The sequence below is a fragment of the Enhydra lutris genome, unplaced genomic scaffold, assembly GCF_002288905.1.
Source record: "Enhydra lutris kenyoni isolate GAN:26980312 unplaced genomic scaffold, ASM228890v2 scaffoldscaffold56, whole genome shotgun sequence".
In the NCBI taxonomy this organism is placed as follows: Eukaryota; Metazoa; Chordata; class Mammalia; order Carnivora; family Mustelidae; genus Enhydra; species Enhydra lutris.
Genome location: NW_019154140.1, coordinates 6,341,051 through 6,361,820, shown reverse-complemented (window position 1 = coordinate 6,361,820; position 20,770 = coordinate 6,341,051). Strand labels below are relative to the sequence as shown.

The 20,770-nt window shown below is 58.2% G+C and overlaps 1 protein-coding gene across 1 annotated transcript in view; it reads left to right on the top strand.

The window, feature by feature from the left end:
• The first annotated feature begins 1,559 nt into the window (after positions 1 to 1,559).
• Positions 1,560 to 20,770, top strand: part of LOC111157928 (Rap guanine nucleotide exchange factor 3) — a 21,976-nt gene continuing 2,765 nt past the window's right edge. Inside the window, exons 1-24 of the mRNA XM_022519669.1 lie at positions 1,560 to 1,667; positions 2,144 to 2,356; positions 8,105 to 8,158; positions 8,244 to 8,350; positions 8,513 to 8,634; positions 8,788 to 8,956; positions 9,505 to 9,589; positions 9,924 to 9,984; positions 10,096 to 10,172; positions 10,347 to 10,493; positions 11,028 to 11,140; positions 11,417 to 11,505; positions 11,807 to 11,885; positions 12,094 to 12,244; positions 12,330 to 12,412; positions 13,238 to 13,277; positions 15,795 to 15,876; positions 16,178 to 16,324; positions 18,264 to 18,361; positions 18,825 to 18,950; positions 19,044 to 19,225; positions 19,490 to 19,580; positions 19,683 to 19,733; positions 20,625 to 20,712. Coding sequence (XP_022375377.1) covers positions 1,662 to 1,667; positions 2,144 to 2,356; positions 8,105 to 8,158; positions 8,244 to 8,350; positions 8,513 to 8,634; positions 8,788 to 8,956; positions 9,505 to 9,589; positions 9,924 to 9,984; positions 10,096 to 10,172; positions 10,347 to 10,493; positions 11,028 to 11,140; positions 11,417 to 11,505; positions 11,807 to 11,885; positions 12,094 to 12,244; positions 12,330 to 12,412; positions 13,238 to 13,277; positions 15,795 to 15,876; positions 16,178 to 16,324; positions 18,264 to 18,361; positions 18,825 to 18,950; positions 19,044 to 19,225; positions 19,490 to 19,580; positions 19,683 to 19,733; positions 20,625 to 20,712 — 2,461 coding nt within the window. The 5' untranslated portion in view covers positions 1,560 to 1,661. The remainder of the gene's footprint in view (positions 1,668 to 2,143; positions 2,357 to 8,104; positions 8,159 to 8,243; positions 8,351 to 8,512; positions 8,635 to 8,787; positions 8,957 to 9,504; positions 9,590 to 9,923; positions 9,985 to 10,095; positions 10,173 to 10,346; positions 10,494 to 11,027; positions 11,141 to 11,416; positions 11,506 to 11,806; positions 11,886 to 12,093; positions 12,245 to 12,329; positions 12,413 to 13,237; positions 13,278 to 15,794; positions 15,877 to 16,177; positions 16,325 to 18,263; positions 18,362 to 18,824; positions 18,951 to 19,043; positions 19,226 to 19,489; positions 19,581 to 19,682; positions 19,734 to 20,624; positions 20,713 to 20,770) is intronic.

Below are 20,770 nucleotides of genomic sequence, written 5' to 3'. Positions count from 1 at the left end.
GGTGGTGGTGGTGGTGGTGGTGGTGGTGGTGGTGGTGGTGGTGGTGGTGGCTGGGTTTCAGTGTGGGGCAAAACTTATTCTCAGGCTCCCCACATTCCCTGAAAAACTCCACCATCATTTCTGAAAATGTGAACCCAGCAGACAACCTTGGGGTATTTGCTCAAAATACAGATTTTCCACTTCATGCCAATAGAACGGAATCTGAATGGGGGGAAGGTGGGGAGGATAAAACTTACATTTTGATAAGTTCCTGGGTGGATTTTAAAATACATATTAAAATTGAGATTTTAATCACCATTATAAACTGTCTTCGAGAAAATAATCGCGGGTGGGAGATGGGAGCTCAGCGTTCCAAACAGGAGGGATGGCTAGCGTCTTCCCCAATTCAGGCAGGCTCAGCAGCAAAATGCAAAGGACAGAGACTGGGCCAAAAACCTGAGTCCTAGGAGGCTGGGGGAGGGGTGTGCGACTCCTTTCAAAACCCTCATCCCTGTCCTGACCAATTACTGGACGCTGCGGGTGTCGCGGTGAGGGGCACTGTCTCCCCTCCCTCTCCGAAGCTGGAGTGGGGCGAAGAGGGCGGCTCTGGGCCATCTGCGCGGTGGTGGACACTGAAGCCCAGGAAGGCGACGGGCCTTTAGTCCAGAGCCTGCAGAGGACGCTGGAATCCCGAGGCTCAGCCTCCAGCCGCCTGGCAGCCGGGGAGAGCGCTGCGGGCGTGGTTCTCGAAAATCCCCTCTTTTCCACAGCTCTGCCACACCTCTGGCCCCCATCCCTCCTGGAGAGCAGCCCTTCCTCTCCGGCCTCAATTTCCCCACCCGCGTCCGTGCGTGTGTGTGCGTGTGTGTGTCTTGGGAAGGGGAGGCTCGGCAGCGGGATTCCCCCACGGGAAAGCAGCCCAGTCCCTCCCCCAGGCTGTTCGAGACCCTGAACCGAAACAGGAGCCAGGACGCCCCTGGCCGGGAAGCGGCCCCAGCCCGGATTTCCCTCCCGGGTGGGGCCGCAATGACTCACTCCCCTCCCCCTTCACCCCGGTTTCCTTGTTTGCATTTCTCCTCCCGGCCACGTGGCGGCCGGTGCCGCCACTCACGACCCGTACTCCGACACCGCGGCCGCGGCGGCCCTGGCACACAAGCCCGGGCCGCTCCTGCCCCCTGGGGTTTCTCGGGTCTCTGGCTGGCCCCCGCCCTACTACCCCCGAGTCCTGACTCCACCCCCGGCCCATGCCCGCTCCCTTCCCTGCACCCTCCCCCGTCAGGCCCCGCGCCTCCTCCCTGCCCTCTCAGCCAGTCCCGGGGAGGGGAAGGGGGCGGGGAGCGCAGGGGGGTGTGACAGCTCCCGCCCGGACCAGTGCCAGCTGCAGCCTCGCTTCAGTGCCCGGTGCCAGCTGGCTCATTCGTCTGGGACGGAGGTGGAGGTTTGGGGCTCCTTGACGCAGGGGGGGGCTCCCCCCCACGCCCCCTGCCCTCTTCGCACCTAAAAGGAGCTTCTCCACCCCGCCCGTTGCCCTGGCGGCGGGTCCAGCTAGGAATTACCCTGGTCATTTCGCCTGGGGCTTCCAACCCACACCCTTCTAGGAGCAATCGGGGTCTCGCTGAGGGTCTCCCCCCGCCCCAGCCTTTCGCTAGAGCCTGCAGGGCTGTGCGAGCTTGAGCAGGAACATGAAGGTGGGTAAGGTGGGGGTCAGGGTGGGGAGGAACAGAAGAGGAAGCTGACAGGGTGCGTGGGGTGTTTGGGTGGGAGAGAGAGGGCTGGCCAGGGGTGAAGGAGAAGGGGAGAAGAAGGGTTTGAGCTAGAGCTGTGTTTCTGGGGGATCCAGTGAGTCCGTAGCCTCATACTGGGAGGTGGTGGAGATCCCTTCAGGGCCATGGGCTGTGGGGTGGGGCAGAAGTCCAAAGGAGACAGGGAAGAAAGGCCTGATCTCCGGCCGCCAGCTGGAGACCCCGAAGCGCGCCAGACCGGCAGGCCCCAGTGAAGGTCTTCCTGTCCCTCCCCCGGCTCCTGGCAGGGTTGCAGCACCTCCGCCTGACCAGTCCAGAGGACTCAAAGGAAGTGGTTCTGCCTGGGGCAGTTGCGCCCTGGTCCAGCTGCCCCGGTCCCAGCCCCAGTCCCATGGCTCTCTGCCTTCCTCCCTGCGTCACAGGTGGGCTGGCCAGGTGAGAGCCGCTGGCAGGTGGGCCTGGCTGTGGACGACACCCCCTCTCTAGGAGCAGCACAGGTGGGAGGCCTCCCGGACGTGGTGCCGGAGGGGACCCTGTTCAACATGGTGCTGAAGAGGGTGCACCGGCCCCGAAGCTGTTCTTACCAGTTGCTGCTGGAGCACCAGCGTCCCAGCCGCATCCAGGGGCTCCGCTGGGTGAGTGCCTATCAGCTGCTGAGCTAGGGCCGGGCTGTGGGACCGGAGGGCCTGGACTTCGAGAAGGAGTACGCCACTGGGGGTGGAAGGGCTGCTGCCGGGCTGCACGGTGCGGTGAACAGCTGGGCTGCTGTGCGTGTGGGTGGCGTACACAGCCGCCCCATGTGTGTCTGCGTGCGAGTGGTACTCACCCCTGCCCGTGCTGGCGTGGCGGAAGGGGATTTGTCATCGACCTGTCACTTCTGTGCACCCCGAGTTAGGCAGCTCATGTGTTCCCCAGGTGGTGGTGGGAGGCATGTGGGAGATGGGGGCAGGTCAAGGGGGAGGATTAGGTAAGCTTCGTTGCTCTTCTGGATCTCTCACCGCGGCAACATTCTCCTATGGCGAGCGGCCGAACTGCGCCAATTCTGCTGGATCTTGGGGTGAAGTGGTCATGTGAACACTGCCTGGTGTCTGGCTCTGGGGTCTCAAGGGAGGCTTTGGTGAAGTTTGGAGACAGGAGCCGGAGTCTGCCTTTGCCAAGGAGCCTCCTGGAGCTGTAAGAATGAAGGAGAGGGCTGGAGTGGGCAGAGCTGTGGGTCGCAGGGTGGGCGACGGGATTCAGATCAGCAGAGAAGCTCTCTCCAGCTCTCTCCGACCACCCAGAGTCCCTAGAGTTCCTTCCCCTGAGATTTCACGTGTGTCTATTGTGTGGGTCACAGGACAGCTTTGGTGGGGGGTGTGGGATGCCAGGAGGGTAACCTGGGCGAAGGGGTAGAGGGAAAGCAGGAGCAGGTGACAGAATTGGGAGAGCTTGTCACCTATGTCTTTTATCAGCAAGTCCCTTTGAGTAGGATGACCACCACCTTCTGCCTCTTTTCCTCCTACCACTTGCCCAACTGCCACTTATATTTATCAAAATATGAGGCTGAGTGAGAAAAAATGAGGTCTGCCAAGGTGATGGGACCTCCTCCCCCAAAACGGAATTGAGAGGATAATCTAGGTGCCAGTCCCTAGCTCTCCCCCAACCCCTCCCTCCCTCCCTGGGTCTTCCTGATCAGTTGTCTCTTGGGCCTGGGTCCAGGTCAAGCTGGGGCTCCAGAGGGAGCAGGGGAGCGGCCCCTTCTGGGCCAAGCCGCCTCCCCACCCCTCCAGGTCACTGGCGGTAGCTAAGGCTTGGAGCCTGAGGGCTAGAACCCTCCCTCCTTCCTTCTCAGGCTATAATTACTTGTGCATTTCCGGTCCCCTTCCCAGCTAGTAGAGGCAAGATGGGGAGTGGGGGAAAGGGCAGGTGCCGGGGACAGTGAGGTCACTGGAGGATCCCTGGGGACTCAAAGACTCAGGAGGGGGAATGGGGGGGGGCAGGGGAAGTGGAAGAGGCCACAGGCTGTCTCCTGACTCTCCCAGCCCCCAGAATTGAAGAACTGGGGTGTGTGGGGAGGCCAGAAGGGTGGTGTGAGGGTTGCTGGAGTAGAAATGGGGTGAAAGTCACTGAAACACAGCCCCCACCCCCCACCGCCAGGTGTGTGTGGGGGGTAGGTGGGAATGGGTGATTAAAGGGAACTTAGATTTTTAGGGCTGGGGCAAGGGCTACACCCTCTCCTGATGACTGCCTCTGGGCAATGGGGGGATGGTGGTCTCAGCCCACTGCCGCTGTGTTTAAGAAGCCACACCTCTCACCTGTAGATGATGCATTTGGCCTAGGAGGGGCTCACCTGAAGGAACCAGGGGCTGCTCACAGTGGGTAAAGGATGGATGTTTTAAAGGAGTGGAGGCTAGGAGGACAGTGCTGGCAGTCATTCAGGCCGTGACACCCTCTTAGAAAACCAGGGGGAAACCCATCAACCTCCTGAGGCCTGAAGAGAGCACTTTGTGTTGTGACAAAATCAGGACAAGAGAAAATGAAAGCAAGAGCAGGACGGCCTGAGGTTAGATAGAGACCAGACTTACCAACTATAGTGAAAGTGACACTGGAATGGGATGGAAGGACATTTCCTTTGGAGCACTGGAGAGGGAGAGGAGATCTTTTCTGATGTCTGGGAGCCAGAGAAGGATCAATTTATCTAGAGGCAGGGGCAAGGTCAGGATACATCTGGTGGGTCTCACAAGCTCAGAGAAGCCTGGGATGCTTCCCTTTGAGTGGTTGTTTTGGGGGAGGTGGCTCTGTTCTCTAATTCTGAAAACATGCTTTCATCCAACCTGTCCAAACAATGGTAGTAGCTAATAGTTGTTTAATACTTAGGTCCCAGGCACTATTTTTTTTTTTTTTTTAAGATCTTATTTATTTGTTTGAGAGAGAGAGGAAGCACAAGCCAGGGGGAGAGGCAGAGGGAGAAGCCATCTCCCTGCTGAGCAGGAGGAGCCCGATGTGGGGCTCTATCCCAAGATCCTGGGATCATGACCTGAGCCGAAGACAGAGGCTTCACCGACTGAACCACCCAGGTGCCCAGGTCCCCAGGTCCCAGGCACTATTATAAGAGCTTTCCCTTATCATATCAGATAATCTGACAATAGCCCTGCGAGACGGATACTAATGTCGTCATCTCATTTTATAGACGAGAAAACAGAGGCACGGGGTGGCTAAGTGACAAATCCAAGAGGCTCGGATTCGTCTCTGCTAAGAGACAAAGTGAGGCTTCTGTCCCAGGTGGTCTGGCTATGATGGCCGAGTACACGGCGTGCTTTCTTTGACTACAGATGGTAACACTGACCCCCAAAGCATCACCCCTCCCCTTGCGTCCTCTCCCTGTCCCAACACACACAGCCCTGGCCTGAGACCCTAGCCATGGCCTAAGGGAACTGGTCTGACAGGTCTCCACGAGGCTCTCTGGCTCAGTGCCGGCCTCTCCAGTGTGGCTCTGACACCAAGTGACAGGGAGGGAGGGTGGAGCTGGCTTGTGGTGCTGGTGCCCGGAAGCTCCTCTTCTACCCTAAGTCCCTCCTGTCTGGGCAGGAGGGTATGCCGTGGGCAAGGGCCTTCACCCCTACCCAGACCAGCCACTTCTTTCCAACTGAGAACCCCTATGGTGACACTCAGGGTTATCGGATCAGGGACAGGGTCGGCTAAGGTACACAATATTTTTTGCATTGTGTCCGGGTAATAGGCGCCCATCGTGAAATAATGGTTTAATCAAGTTACTTAACACTTACTAAGCAGTTACCACAAGCCAAGCATCACTTCGAGTGTTTTATGTTATTAACTCATTTGACCCTCATAATTCCCTTATAAGATGGGTACTATTATCACAAACTCGATTTACAGATGAGGAACCTAAAGCCCACAGAGTTTAATAAGCAGCCAAGGTCACACAACTGGCTGGTACTGGGGACCCGAGATTTGACCTGGGCGTCTAAATTGGGAGACCCTAGCCTTAATCGTATCTCCTGAATAGTACCGCCGCTAGCCCAACCCCATCCTAAGACGTTCCCAGAGCACAGGCACAGGGTAGGGACCCAGAGGGACTATGATAACAAACCCGGGCAACTTCATTTAACGCAAGGTTTTCTAAACTTACTTGCCTGTGGAACATTCCTGAGGGCCGAATTTATCTGTCCATAACACAAGGTGGGGGAAGCCCCAGGCCGTGGAGGTGCCTGGGAGACAGTGGTGTGGAGGTGGTGTGGAGGGGCTGAGGACCTGTGCTTTGGAACCAGACAAGCACAGCGTGAATCCCAGAGCCCCTCTTCACCAACTCTCAAGCGAGGTTGTGTCACCTCTGAGCCTCCTCCTCCCCAGCTGCGAAGCAGGAGACAGACACCTCCCTCCAGGCTTAGCTCGGGCTGTTCAGTATGCTCTTGAATTTCTGAGCAGCTGTGAAACTCTGGGTCCATCACCTCGTCTCTCTGGGCTCCTTTTGTCCTTGGCAGACTGAGAGGGAGGTCTTCAGGAACCTTCCTCAGCTCTGATGGGCCAGAGCCCACTTCCCCTGACCCTCGTGCTTATTCCCTGAGGCTGAGCTGGAAATGGCTTCAACAAGGCCTGGGGATCTGGGATCTGGGGTGTGCCCTGCCTGGCCCTACAGGAGCGGACACGTCCCTTCCTAATGTGCCCTCCAGGGTCAGAATAATACCAGGAAGGGAGCACAGGCTAGGGCACAGAGGAGAGCTGGGGCAGGGACAGGGCCACCTGGGCATTTTGACATGAACAACAACAAGTCATTAGCACTCGGCACTGTTTGTTCCGACACAGGGGGGTGGCTTGGTAGCATTCCTGCCCTTCCTCCTTCCCGGACTCCTCCTCCTCCTCCTCCTCCTCCTCATTTCCTGTTGCTAAGTCTCCAAGGCTCTGTGTCTGGCACCAGGCTGGGCCCCATGACCCGGGCAGGGATACCCTAGGGACACCTAGTGACTTCCACCCAGCCCCAGACCAGGCGCCTGTGCTTGCCAGACCTCGGGCCTCTGCATGGCACACAGTGGGAAGATGCCAGGACCAGGCCAGGGGGTTCTGGCCCTGGGCCTGCTTGCTCCCCAGGTCCCCAGCCAGGTCCTTTTCAGGGTCCTGAGGGCATCTGGGAAAGCAGGAGACAGAGCTGGTGAGAAGGGGGAAGAGGGGAAGGGGAAGGAGCCAGGCAGGTGCGGTGGGTGGGGTGAGACCAAGAATGTGAGCACTTTGGAGCTTATGCACGGCTGTCTGGCTAAGTAGTCACTCATACTTGAGTGACTGAGTTACACCGGCTCTTCACCCCGACTTCCTAAGTCAGAGAGGACAGACCATCCCTGCTCCGCCTACTTTCCGTCTGGTCCTCTTCTGTGTAGGATCAGAGGAAATCATGAAGCAAGACGTGCTTTGTAAACTGTAAAGTATTCTGCCTTTGGGAGGGCCCATGGAGGGTCAGGAATCCTGTCCAGAGATGTCCACAAATTCCAGTTTTCCCTTTGACAGAGAAAGAAGGGTTGTAAGGGACTGTTGTAGCCCACGTCCCGGGACCTATGGGCCCTGGGGTCCTGGATGGCTCAGGTGATACCAAGGGCATGGAAGCCTTGTTAACCAGTGTTTCTACATAAATCCCGTCTTCCAGAGCCGGTGGGGCGCCGCCAAGACTTCCTCCCTCTTGCAGGGTTATGGGCTAGCAGCTGCATCTCAGAGAGCACAGGGCCTTTCCAGCAAGCAGCCCGCCCTCTGCTTCACAGATGAGTAATAATAGCCAACATGTACGTACAGCCCTGTGCGAAGCTGGGCTTCAAACATTCAACCCACACTAACTCACAGGACCCTGCCCAGAGCCTCTGTACTGCTATTATGAGTGTTTCATAGGCTTTATAGACAAGGAAACCCAGGCAGGGAGAAGTTAGGCCATATATTTAGGGTCGTACTGCTAGTACACGGAGGAGCAGGGATTTGAATCCAGGAGTCCCCAGGTCTTGTGGATGGGGACGAACCCTGGCTCAGGATTAGGCTTGTGTGACCCCAGGCTAGGAGCAAAGATGCTCACTTCCTGACCTGTCATGGGCCTTTCTTCCCTCCCATCCTCACGCTCTCTCAGCAATGTCCCGTACACAGGTGTGGTTCACCTGGGAGCCGGGGCACACCTGGGCCCTGCGTAAGCAGAACAGGGATCACATCTCTTGGGGTGCAGTGCTTGTGTCGAGAAGGAAGACAAGGGTCTGGTTGTAGGGTGGGGAGAGGTGGATGCCTGGTGGACGGGGGTGGCCGAGTAGCTCAGGTGCATGTGTTTAGAGCTGGGGATGGCGCAAGGGGTGCGAGAGAAATGGGGAGGGCTGAGGTCCATGAGCTGGCATTGACACGCAGACCCTCCCCCCTGCCCTTAGACGCCACTCACGGACAGTGAGGAGTCCCTGGATTTCAGCGTGAGCCTGGAGCAGGTACCAGCCGCAGGGGGTGGAGCCGGGAGGGCACAGCAAGCCAGGGCTTCAGGGCCTCAGCCAGCTGTGGCCCTCCCCGTACTAGGCGTCCACGGAACGGGTGCTCAGGGCTGGGAAGCAGCTGCATCGACATCTCCTCATCACCTGCCCGACCCTTATCCGAGACCGAAAGTACCACCTTCGGCTCTATCGGTGAGTGGAGGCCTGGGCTGCCTCCTTCCCGCCCCCTGTGTCTCTCCCTGTTGCTCTGTTTCAGGCCTCTGGGCCTCACCCTGCTGCCAGCCTAGTTCCCCCTTCTGCCCTCTACCCTCCTGCCTTTTCATTCTCCCTCTTCCTCTCCCCTTACCTCTATAGGCAATGCTGCTCCGGCCGGGAGCTGGTGGATGGCATTTTGGCCCTGGGCCTGGGAGTCCAATCCCGGAGCCAAGCCGTGGGAATCTGCCAGGTGCTGCTGGATGAAGGTGCCCTTTGCCATGGTGAGCCTGAACCCAGGGTGGGGCCCTCCGGGCTGGGCAGTCCTGGGGGGCAGGCATCTGGGGGCGGAGCCTCGGCGGGCCTTACTGTGAGGGCCTCGTACCCATGCGGCCTCAATTTGTTGCCTCCCTCACACCTGGGCCTCTGCCCTGCAGTGAAACACGACTGGACCTTCCAGGACCGAGATACCCAATTCTACCGTTTCCCCGGGCCGGAGCCAGAGCCCGCAGGTGTCCGGGAGCTGGAGGAGGAGCTGGTGGAGGCCGTGGCCCTGCTGTCCCAGCGGGGGCCTGACGCCCTGCTCACTGTGGCACTCCGCAAGCCGTGAGTCGGGTGCCCTGCCGCCCGCACCCCCCGGCCTCGCATGGCTCTAAGACTCTCTAGTCTCTCCGTTTCATCTCTGAGAGGTTCCCTTTCCTTTCGCTGTGTGATCTGGAGCCCCCCTTCTCCACCTCTGAACCTGTTTCTTCCTTTGTAGCTGGGGTGGGAGGCATGGGGTCTACAAGGAGCAGGTGCGCTCAGGGGCGGTGGTGGCTGGGAGGGGGTGGGCAGGCAGGTCCTGGTTCAGGTTCCAGTTCCGCGGGCGACTTTCTGGGTAGCCTTGGACCTCTCCATGCCGGCTTCCTCCTCTGTCAAAGGAGGAGCGCCGTGCCCACATCACAGGGTTGTCACGAGGGCAGGTGGGATTGACACGTGCGAAGCACTTGCCCCTTGTCCAGCACGTGGTGCACACGCAGTAGTGGCCGGCCTGGTCCGGTCACCACCACTGCTGCGGCCAGCTGGCCCCGGGCCCGAGCGTGGTGGGCGGAGTGGCTCCCATGTGCTGAGGCCCGCAGTCCATTGTTTGCTTCTCTACCATCTTATGCCTGCAGCCCTGGTCAGCGCACAGACGAGGAGCTGGACATCATCTTTGAGGAGCTCCTGCACATCAAGGCTGTGGCCCACCTCTCCAACTCGGTCAGTCCGCCTGCCTCCACCCTTCCCCCAGGACCTCCTCTCCCTGCAAATCCCTGTGGCCCCTATGGCTGGGCCAGCAGGTGCTTCCCTCCCCTTCAGCCTCTGGCTTGGAAATGTCCATCAAATTTCTGGCTCCCAACATCCTTGTCCAAAAATCCCTCTGCTCCTCCTGGCTTGTTTCCTTCCCTTGCGTTGTCTCCTGCTGAATCCCCGGCACCTGATCTAGCCCCATCTCTGGCCCCAGGCGCTTGTGTCCTTGAACCTAACCTCCCTGCTAACCTGGCCTTTCTTACCCTGGACTCGCTCCACTGACCCTCCTCTCCCCGCCTCACAGGTAAAGCGGGAATTAGCAGCAGTTCTTCTCTTTGAACCACACAGCAAAGCGGGGACCGTGTGTAAGTCAGACGGGGTGCAGGACATTGGGCACCAGGGGTCTGGACGTGGCAGAGGCCATGGTCCAGAAGTGGAGGGTGACCCCAGGTGTGTCTAATGGGTTTTCCTCTCAGTGTTCAGCCAGGGAGACAAGGGCACCTCATGGTACATTATCTGGAAAGGATCTGTCAATGTGGTGACCCATGGCAAGGTGAGTTCTCCCTCTCTCTCCAGCCTCCTTGGTGGTATCTGCTTCCCTGGCCCTAGCCCTCGAGGCAGGACCTTGAATGGACCCAAGATTACCAATCTCCCAGGTCTCCTCCTGCCCAGAGGTTCTCCCACCATGGATCTGCTCTGACAAGGGTTGGGGGGGTGCTGGCTGCAGGGGCTGGTGACCACACTGCACGAGGGAGATGACTTTGGACAGCTGGCGCTGGTCAATGACGCACCCCGGGCAGCCACTATCATCCTGAGAGAAGACAACTGTCATTTTCTCCGCGTGGACAAGCAGGACTTCAACCGTATCATCAAGGTGCCGTTACTGGGGGTGGTAAGGGCAGGGGATGTGGCAAGGACCCTCCTCTGGAGAAGTGGTAGGGGGTAAGGGGCAGGGACCAGAGAAGGCCTATAAGGAGCATGGAGAGGTAGGAGCTGGAGAAGCTTAGAGGTGATGGCTGGTGCATGGGAGAGGTCCATAGCACGCTGAGGAGGCTCAGTGAAACTGGAGAACCCCAGCTCAGTGTGGGAGACCGTGGGGGTGGGTGGCTACAGAGGGGTGGCAGGGCATAGAAGGGTGGGAGACTAGGGCATGAGGGGAGGCAGCGTAATGGAGAGTGGGAGCCACAGAAGGAGGTGGGGGAGGGAAGGGTGGAAGAGGTGGCTCTGGCTGCATGATGAGGACTGGGAGTAGGGAAGATCCAAGGTCATGGGCATTGAATGGGGTGGGAGAAGGGCTGAATGACCTTGTGGGAGCCTGGTGGGGCCCAGGGAGGTGGAGGGAGATGTCCTGGAACAGGGGAAAGGACCTGCGGTGTGTACTGAGCACTGGGTGTGGCTTGTTCTCCAGGATGTAGAGGCAAAGACCATGAGGCTAGAAGAACATGGCAAAGTGGTGTTGGTCCTGGAGAGAGCCTCTCAGGGAGCTGGCCCTTCTCGCCCTCCAACCCCAGGCAGGAACCGGTAACACATCTGCCACACTCCTTCTGCACACCTTCTCTCTTGCCCACCTTCTCTCCTTCCATTTTCCAGGCTTTACTCCCTTCCCCCATGTCTTACCCCTGCTCGCTGGCCTCCCCGGGGTGGGAGGGGAGGGGCATTCGGGGATCAGATGCACCCCCAGAGCCAGCTTTCCCTTAAACTCCAAGGTGGGGCAGAGCTGGCGGATAGGGAAGGGTGATGTGATTCTTGATGTCTGTTCAGATGTGGGAAGTGCTATGGATTGGCTGTTTCTGCTAGGTATACCGTGATGTCTGGCACCCCAGAGAAGATCCTAGAACTACTGTTGGAGGCCATGCGACCTGATTCCAGCGCTCATGACCCAACAGGTAGGGGCAAGAGATGCCCCGTCTACTGTGTGACTCATTGGGTGGTCAGCGTTGTCTGGGAGAGGGCCAGGCACCCTGAGTGTGATGTCAGTGGGTGCTGGGTTGGCCCATTTGGCCAGTCAGCAGGAAGTCCTCATTCCTGTGCTCTTGGCTTGGGTGGGGAATGCCGTCACAGGGGCTGGGCCTTGCTGGGACACTGCCACTATGGGACTAGGAGAAGGGAACCCCAGTTCTGTCTGTATCTGTGCTTGGCAGACTTGATCTCTGAGGTTCCTCCTGTTCCCCTGTTCCTGCCCTACAGAGACTTTCCTCAGTGACTTCCTCCTGACCTACAGCGTCTTCATGCCCAGTGCCCAGCTCTGTGCCGCCCTCCTGCACCAATATCCTTCCAGCCCCAGGGGGGATAAGGAGGTTGTGCAGGACAGGGAGAAGGGGTCTCTCCCCACAGAGCTGCGCTGAGCTCTCTGAAGGACCAGGCTGGTGCCGAGGCCAGCTTGTCCGCGGGCCCCGGGCGTCCTTGCCCGTCCTTTGCCTGAGCTGTGGTGGGTAGCCTGGCCGGCCGTTGTGGTTCCCTTGACTGGCACCCACCTTCCACGCGGAGCCCTCGGGGGGCAGTGAGCAGGAGCACAGCACCTACATCTGTAACAAGAGGCAGCAGATCCTGCGGCTGGTCAGCCAGTGGATGGCCCTCTATGGCCCCATGCTCCACGCGGACCCAGTGGCCACCAGCTTTCTCCAGGTACCTGGGGGTGAGGCAGGGCCAGAGTGGGCAGCCAAGGGGAGGTGAGACTACCTCTGAGCCAATGCATCTTGGCTCCTCCCAGAAACTCTCAGACCTGGTGAGCAGAGACACGCGGCTTTGCCTCCTGCTGCGGGAGCAGTGGCCGGAGAGGCGGCGACACCACAGGTGATGCTCAGGCTCTAAGTTAACTTTCCACATGTGTGGCGGGTGGTGCATGGGGAATGGAGAACCCCACGCTGATTCTGGATACTGACACAAACACGCCGCTTGCCATCCAGGCTGCACTGCCTGTGGCTCTGCTGTTCTAGGCATGGTCCCCATCTCAGGGCTTCGGGCTCTCGTCCCTAACACCGGGACGGTGCCCATCTCCTGAGGATGGCGTGTTCCCATGCCTTAGCTGAGCAGCACCTGCAGGTGCCATGAGCCCTGGGAGTGTCAGCTGGGATTGCTCATTTGACTCCTTATTACAGTTAGCCCTTCCTACCAGTCGCTTGCTGTTCACCCTCACGCCATGCCTGCGCATTCTCCCTCGCACCTTCTCCCAAGTGCACCTGCCATTCCCACTTCCTCCATTCTGCACGTACTTACCCCAGAGCATCCTCAGTGCCCAGTCCTGCCGGCCCCACCCGGTGCATTTCCTAGAGCTTCTCTTGGCCTTCCCAGACATTCCCGTGGGACCGGGTGAGATTTAGGGAGGGCTCACCTGCCCAGATGGACCCCTGGGGCACATTGCTTCCTGGAACTCTCTTTCCTTCCTGTGCTGGCCTGCGAAAATCCCAGCATACAGGGGCTGAGTTTCAAGCCCTGGCTTTGCCCCCTCTGGCTGGAACTTAGCAAGTCTGCAAAGCTCTGAGCCTCTGCTGAGGGCAGATGGAATCCAGAGCCAGGCCCCCTACCCCCACTCCTTGCCCCTACCCTCCTGTCTCACCCACAGGGGTCCGTTGCTCCATCCATCGCCGCATCTCACTGCCCTTCTCACTTGCTCCCCAGGTTGGAAAATGGCTGTGGGAATGCATCTCCTCAGATGAAGGTGTCTGCATGGACCAGCTCCTCTCACCTCTGTCTGGCCCCAGCTTCTTCCCTCTGCCCCTCCCTCAGCCCCCACCCCAGGGGCTCAGCCTGGGAAGGATTCCCATGCACAGACACACCCCTGGGGCCGGGATAGGTGTTCACAGAGCAGGAACTCCCCAATAGGCCTGGGGAGACACAGAGGTCTAGGACCACCCCTCCACCCCTACCTCACCCCAAGGGGTTTCTGTTGCATTTGGGAGGTAATCCGTGTTCATAGAACCAGTTAGCAGTTCCGGGGATGGGGGGACGGTGCCTGAAGGCAGCCTCTGAAGCGTGAGGGTTCCTGGGAATCAGAGGTGGCCAGTGCCATCCCTGGCAGGGGACCACAGGCAGCAAAGGGGGATGAGAATGTGTGGCTGGAGCTGAGATTTCTTGAGGAATAGTAGGAGATAGGGCTGGAAAGGTAGGATGGGGCCGGTTATAGGGAGTGCTGCCCTGGGAAAATAAACACCAGGCTCTCTGTGCCCGGTGGCCTGTCTGCCCCTTGCCCCCAGACTCTCACAGGCTCCTTCTCTTCTATAAGCAAAGTTTGTTTCTACCTCAGGGCCTGGAAATTTTTATCTCTGGCTCTGGGCCCACCTAGATCCTTATCTTTATGATCTCAGCGAAAATGTTGGGTTCTCAGAGAGGCTCCCCCATCTCCTTATTCAGAGCACCCCACCCTCTCCCTTGCCAAGGTGTCTTCTGTGATTCTCCTCAAAGCCTTAGCACCATGTGGGGTACTTCTTTATCATCTGTTAGTGCCCGTCCCACCAAGCTGGAGTGCTGGCTTTGAGAGTGAGGGGCCCGGACCTCTGCTTCCCCAGGGCTCCCAGGCTGCCTTGCTCATGGCGGGTGCTCAGGAACTAGTGTGGAATTGCCCTCACAGGCCCTCTGCTAGGTGCTATTGCTGCAGAAGTGGGGGCGAGACACCCCCGGCCAGGTGGGGCTCACATCACAGACAGGCGAGGGACAGAGCAGCTGAACAGTGTCGTGATGCCTAACGGCAAAGGCAGGAGTCTCTGGAGACAGAGAAGGGACAGGCTGACTCGGGGTCAGAATCGGGGAGCGTGACCACAGGAGCTGAGAGCTACAGAGCAGGAGGGTCAAGGCAGAAGAGGCCCCACAGTCCGGTTCGACGGGGAGGGAAATCTACCTGTTTGGGACCCTGCAGGAGGGAGTGTGAGAGGGAGCCACCAGAGGAGGCCATGCTGAGGGGTTTGGTCCTTGTCCTCTGAACAGTGTGATGCCTTGGAGGTGTGGGAACCATGGGTTGACAAGGTCAAGTGTGTGTTTTGAGTAGGTCAGCTAAAGAGCTGGTGATTTATCCAGCAGACAGTGATGGCCTTGAAGTTGCATTAGGAAGCTTGATCTGGCTCTGGTCAGGCAGACGGGTTGGGGGGTAGTTGGGGGCTGTGGGGGGAGGGGCAGGAGGCACCCAAGGGCTGATGGAGGAGAATAATCCGGCCACTGTAGCACATGAGGAGGGAAGCAACTGAGCAGGTGGATCTGAGGTTTGGCCTGGGCTGGGAGGAGGGGCTCAGAGGAACCCCCAGAACAAGATGATAAGCTTTAGGGAAACCAGAGTGGGGCGGCAGGTCAAGGGCTGGAGAAAGGTTGGGAGGCAGGATGAGAGCGTCTGGGGGGATGGAGCACAGATATGGAAGGATCCAGGAGGTGTTTGGAAGAGAAGGTGATGCTAGAGGCTGCGACCTCCCCATGTAGGTGGTGTGAGACTGTGTGGAACTCTGGGGAGAGCTCTGAGACGTGAAACATAGAGAAGACCCGTGGGCCAGGGTCTGAGCTCAGAGGATTGGCCCCATTCAGAGCTGGGAGGGGAAGAGTCAGTACAGGAGTGGGAAGAACAGTCCGGTGGACGGAGGCACTGTGTGGTGGAGGCCTCCACTCCTTGCCCTGTGCTGGGGCCTCATGAAGAAGGGCTGTGGGGCCTGACAGGGCAGTAGCGTGTGGGGAGGTAACAGCGCAAAGGGAGGGAGGAGCAGGTTAAGATTCTGGCTGTGCTACTTAGCAGCTGTGTGGCCTTGGGCCCGTTATTAATCTCTCTGAGCCTCATTTCTATTACCTATAAAATGGGAATAATATGAATATTTTTGTTAAAGGGCTACTGTGACTATTTAGATACTTAGAATAATCCTGTCCTTAGCGTGGCACACAGCAAACAGCCAGTTAGCAAACGGTAGCCAGAGGAGGAAGAGGAGGAGAAAACCAGGGCCAGGGGCTGAGGTGTGCTCATATTAGGATCACTCAGGGCCCATTTGGCAAAAGGGGTGACGCGCAGGCACAGGAGCACTGACTTGTCTCTCCTCGGGGAGCCTTGGTGCCTCATGCCTACCCAGCTCAGGTCCACGCAGCAAGCAGAGCCTGCCGGTGGTGTGCATCCAGTGCAGGTCTCACGCTCCCGGGGACAGAAGCCTCTGCTCTGCCTGTTCTCCCCTGTGCCCCCTGTGACCCAGGGCTTACTTTCTCTCCCTCTCAGACCAGGAACATGCCCGTTTGGCTCCCCGGCCAGGACCAGCCCCTCCCCAGCAGGAACTGTGCCATTCGAGCTGGGGACAAAGGTTGGTGGTCCCTGCCAGCCTGCACCCTGCTGTCGTTATCCAGGACCTTAGTATGCCTGGCCGAGGAGGGCACACTGTACTCCTCAGGGTCTCTGTTCCAGGCTGCCAGACAGGGTGTGTCCCCCCAACTCAGGACCTCCCTACCCCCCCCCCCCCAGGGCAGCATATCCACCCAGGCTTCCCCTCACCACCCACCCTGCCTCCTCGGGACCCTCCCACTGCTGCATCGGCTGCGCGCTCACTTCTGGCTGGGGGGACCAAGAAGCCTCTTCCTCCAGCTCAGCCTGGTCTTCCTCTCCAGTCCCCTATGACATTTGCCGACCGGACCACTCCGTGCTGACCCTGAAGCTACCTGTGACGGCCTCCGTGAGAGAGGTGATGGCAGTGTTGGCCCAGGAGGATGGCTGGACCAAGGGGCAGGTGCTGGTGAAGGTCAACTCTGCGGGTGGTGAGTTTGTGTCTCTGGGCGGGATGGCCCTGAGGGAGGGACCCCTCCGTCCGTGCCTGCCCAGATTCCCGCCCTTGAATTAAGATAATCATTTTGATCACCTTCATCAATGTTAGTGATGGTTAGCATTTAAGGGCGGTTTATTAGGTCTCCAAAGGGCTTCGCGTGTCATGCTTGAGAGCATGTGCTTGGGGCCGGCTGTCGGCAGTTGAGCCCAGCCCTTTAGCTTCCTGTCTGTGTGTCCTTGGGCAGGATTCTTCTTGATCTTTCTGTGCTCTTTTCAGCATCTGTAAAATGGGGCTGATAGGAGTGCCGACTTCACAGAGGAACGGTGAGGACTGAATGAGCCTATTTTAGGGTTTAGAACGGTGGCTGGCCCAGCACTTTGTACATTAATTTTATTATTATCGTCCTCATATATTCATGGAATTCTAATAACCACTTTATGAGATAGGTACTTTCATCCTATTTTCATTCAAGGAAACTGAAGCTCAAGGGGATGAGGCAATTTCCCCGAGTCATTGAGAGTGTCTGGCTTTTGAATTTAGGTAGTCTTCATTCATTATGTCAGTTGGCGCACATATTTGAGAGGCAGCTATGGGACAGCGATGTGTTAGGAGCTGGAGGCAGCGTGGCAGGTGAGACAGAGAAGCTTGGTGGTTAAGAGCATCCACAGAACCCCTGGGCCTGTGTTGGGACCCCAGGACCCACTGCCGACGAACTGTATGATCCTGATCTGAACAGAGTGCTTAACCTCTCTGAGCCTCTGATTCCTCACCTGTCCCATGAGCTCTAAAACTGTACCCATCACACAGGACGGCTGTGGCCATTAAATGAGGTCACATTAAGAAAACACTTAGCCCCGGGCTGGCACAAAGTTAGTGCTTGGAACATGGAAGCATGAGAATTACTTAGACCTCCTTTCAGGGACCTTGGGCCATCAGAAACCCCTCTTCAGTCTCTGTGAAGGACACAGCCCAGGCCTGACATCTGGAGTCTAGAGTAGACAAGAATTAGGGGCACCCAGGGAAAAATGGCAAGGAGCGGGGGGTTGGGGGTGGCCAGAAAAGCAAACACTTCTCCCCCTTCAGGAAGTGGGGCTTCAGGATGAAGTCCCGCGCACCTGTGTTCTGCTCTGGGAAGCACCTCCCCCTGGTGGCGACTCAGAGAGTTGCAGCTGCCCCGGAACCAGAGACCCTACTATGTGACAGGAGCTGTTCAGAGCACTGACCTTCCTTCAGATGGTTTAGATCCCCTCCCATGTCAGTAAACGCTATTTTTACTACAAACCCGCTGTTATCTGTGTATTTGCTCAGAAGTCATATACATATACTCCCACACTAACATTATATAATTTTAAAGCTACCCACAAAGTAAAACTGCAAAACAGATGAGAAAAATAAATATAAGGAGAAGAGTTGATATTTTTTGGACACATGATGGTCTTACTTTGGAGGCTACCGGCCTAGAGAGTGGGGATTCACACATGACTAAGAACACGGGCTCGTTCAGTAGTTGCTGATGAAAATCAACACTAAGTAAGGCCCACTTTCCACTTTTCAAAGGCCATTACATGCCTCATCTACTTATTGCCATTGCTTACATAAATTAACTTGTTGGACCTGTGAGTTGTCAGGGTTGGTCTTGCTGTCTCCGTTTGACAACAGAGGAAACTCTCGGAGACTTCAGTGTTGCCCGAATATTGCCTATGTCACTGACAATCCTTTCTTGTCTTCCTCAGTGTGCTGACCTGTCCACAACCTGGGCAGTGTGGATGTTGTGGGCAAGAGCACCTGCCCAGGACTCTAGCCTGGCCACTGGGAGAAGGGGCCTCCAAGCCTCCCAACTGGGGCCCCGACACTGCCTTTGGTAGCTCCCAGGCCTCCGTCTTTGTCCACCACTTCCCCACCCCCCAGCCCAGCCTCTGCTTTCTTTGCAGATGCCATTGGCCTGCAGCCAGAGGCCCGTGGTGTGGCCACATCCCTGGGGCTCAATGAGCGGCTCTTTGTCGTCAACCCACAGGAAGTGCACGAGCTGGTAGGAACAGACAGGGGGCCAGGGAGGAGCTGGGTTTTGGGAGTGGCAGAGATGGGTGCAGGGGAGGGTCACAAAGAGGGGAGACGAGGCCCTGGCTCTGACTGCTGCCGGGTCTTAAGGATGAAGTGGAAGGAGTGGGCCTCAGCTGATGGAAGGTTCCAGAAGCTGGGGAAGGGAGAGAGCTGGTTGAGAGCTTTCAAGGAGAAAGAAGACCTCCTCCCACTGGAGATTCCCCAGGAGATAGGAGCCCAACAAGGAGGGGGGGGGTCTCAGCACTGGGGAGCTGGCAGAAGGATAGACGTTTCCTTGGGAAGCCTTATCCTTCAGAGGCCTACTCCTGGTAGCACCCTTCTCCTCCCCGACATCCCTTTGACCATAGGCATGGAGTCTCTGCCCCAAGCTCTCTCCTCCTACCCCACATCTGTCCCCTGGATCCCCCTCCTGAGCTCTCTTGCACCCACAGACCCCACACCCCGAGCAGCTGGGGCCTACTGTGGGCTCTGCGGAGGGGCTGGACCTGGTGAGTGCCAAGGACCTGGCGGGCCAGCTGACAGACCACGACTGGAGCCTCTTCAACAGTATCCACCAGGTGCGGGGAGCAGAGCTGAGGGGAGGCATGCAGCCGGCCGGCAGGGGCACCCCACCTTGTGTGGGCTCATCTCTCCTGCTCTCTCCTCCCCAGGTAGAGCTGATCCACTACGTGCTGGGCCCCCAGCACCTGCGGGACGTCACCACGGCCAACCTGGAGCGTTTCATGCGCCGCTTCAACGAGCTCCAGTATTGGGTGGCCACGGAGCTGTGTCTCTGCCCTGTGCCGGGCCTGCGGGCCCAGCTGCTCAGGAAGTTCATCAAGCTGGCCGCCCAGTGAGTGTCTGTGGGCTGGAGCGGGGGTGTGTATGGCCGAGTCCTGAGGCGTCTCTGTCCCCAGTTACCTAATCTGCCATCCCCTTGCTTCCCTGGGTCTCCTAGAGTCTTTGCCTCCCCACCCCCCCCGTTTGGCCCCAGGCCCCACAGAGGCAGCGCTGGCCTGGTGGGGCCTGATCCTGGGCCCCAGGCCTGCTGTTGTCTGGGTAGGAACTTTGTGGGCATGGCTGTTTCCCCTGAGATCTCTGGATCTTCTACCCATAGCCTCAAGGAGCAAAAGAATCTCAATTCCTTCTTTGCCGTCATGTTTGGCCTCAGCAACTCGGCCATCAGCCGCCTGGCCCACACCTGGGAGGTAGGTGTGATCTGGAGGGCCCGTGCCCATCCTGGGAGTGTGGGTTGGGGCTAGGGCTCCCATCCCGGAGCAGTGAGAGCTCCATCTGCCTCTCCTCTACAGCGGCTGCCCCACAAAGTCCGGAAGCTGTACTCTGCCCTCGAGAGGTTGCTGGTGAGTGCTGGGTCTTGGCTCCTCTTTCCAGAAACCCTGATTCTGAGCTTCCCAGCAGTCCCTCTACCTTTCCCTGGCCACTTCCAGAGTTCCCAGCCCTGGGCCAGAGTCGGATTCCTTCTGGGCTGTGTGTTTGGGGTGCTGGCTGCGGCATGAAGTGTTAGCAGAATGAGGGGGGCACAGAGCGTATTGTATCCCGTGTGGCAGGGGTGGGAGAACCCTAGCTATGGCCGTGAGGTCCTGTGTGAGGACCAGGACAGGACACATGTGGTGTCTGGCCTTGGGCTCCGAAGCGCCAGGGGAACATCCGGGGAACACGGGTCTCCTGCCGACCTGTCCCAGGCCCAGGAAGCAGGTCCTGGCACCAGACCCATGGTGGGCCAGAGTCTGTCAGTGGCTCCTCAGGAGATGCTAGAGGAGGCCAGAGACGAGGGAAGAGTTGAGGAGCTGGCTGCCCTTCCCACCCCCCTGCCAGGAATTGTTGGCGGTTAAGAGGTCTTGGGAGTGTTCAAGAGAGCTCACACAAAGGGTTTTTATCAGCCTGGCTATGAGCTCTCAAGAAAAAAATGTACCTTGCGGCCTCAAGAGATTCAGAGGAATTTACCCACTAGAGAGGGACAGACAGAGACAAAACAAGAGGAGGGACAGAGAGAGAGAGAGAGGGTTTTCCATAAAACCCCTGGGCCCCTGAAGTGTGTTTGAGGGGCTAAGACCAGGAAGCCTCACACACAGATGACCGGTGGTGCTTCAGGTCCCCTCCCGCCTGCTGCGGAACCCACCTCGGGGAGACCTGGGGCCCAGAGGAAGCTGAGCTCCAAGCAGGTGGTGTTTGGTTGTGTCATGGTGTGTTGTGGTTAGGTCCCTCCCTCACTGAGGCTTCTCCCCTCTCAGGACCCTTCATGGAACCACCGAGTCTATCGCTTGGCCCTCACCAAGCTCTCCCCTCCCATCATCCCCTTCATGCCTCTTCTTCTCAAAGGTAATTGGACCAGTGCTTACCTTCTCACCTCCACCCATCCGTTCCCGCGTCTGTCCGC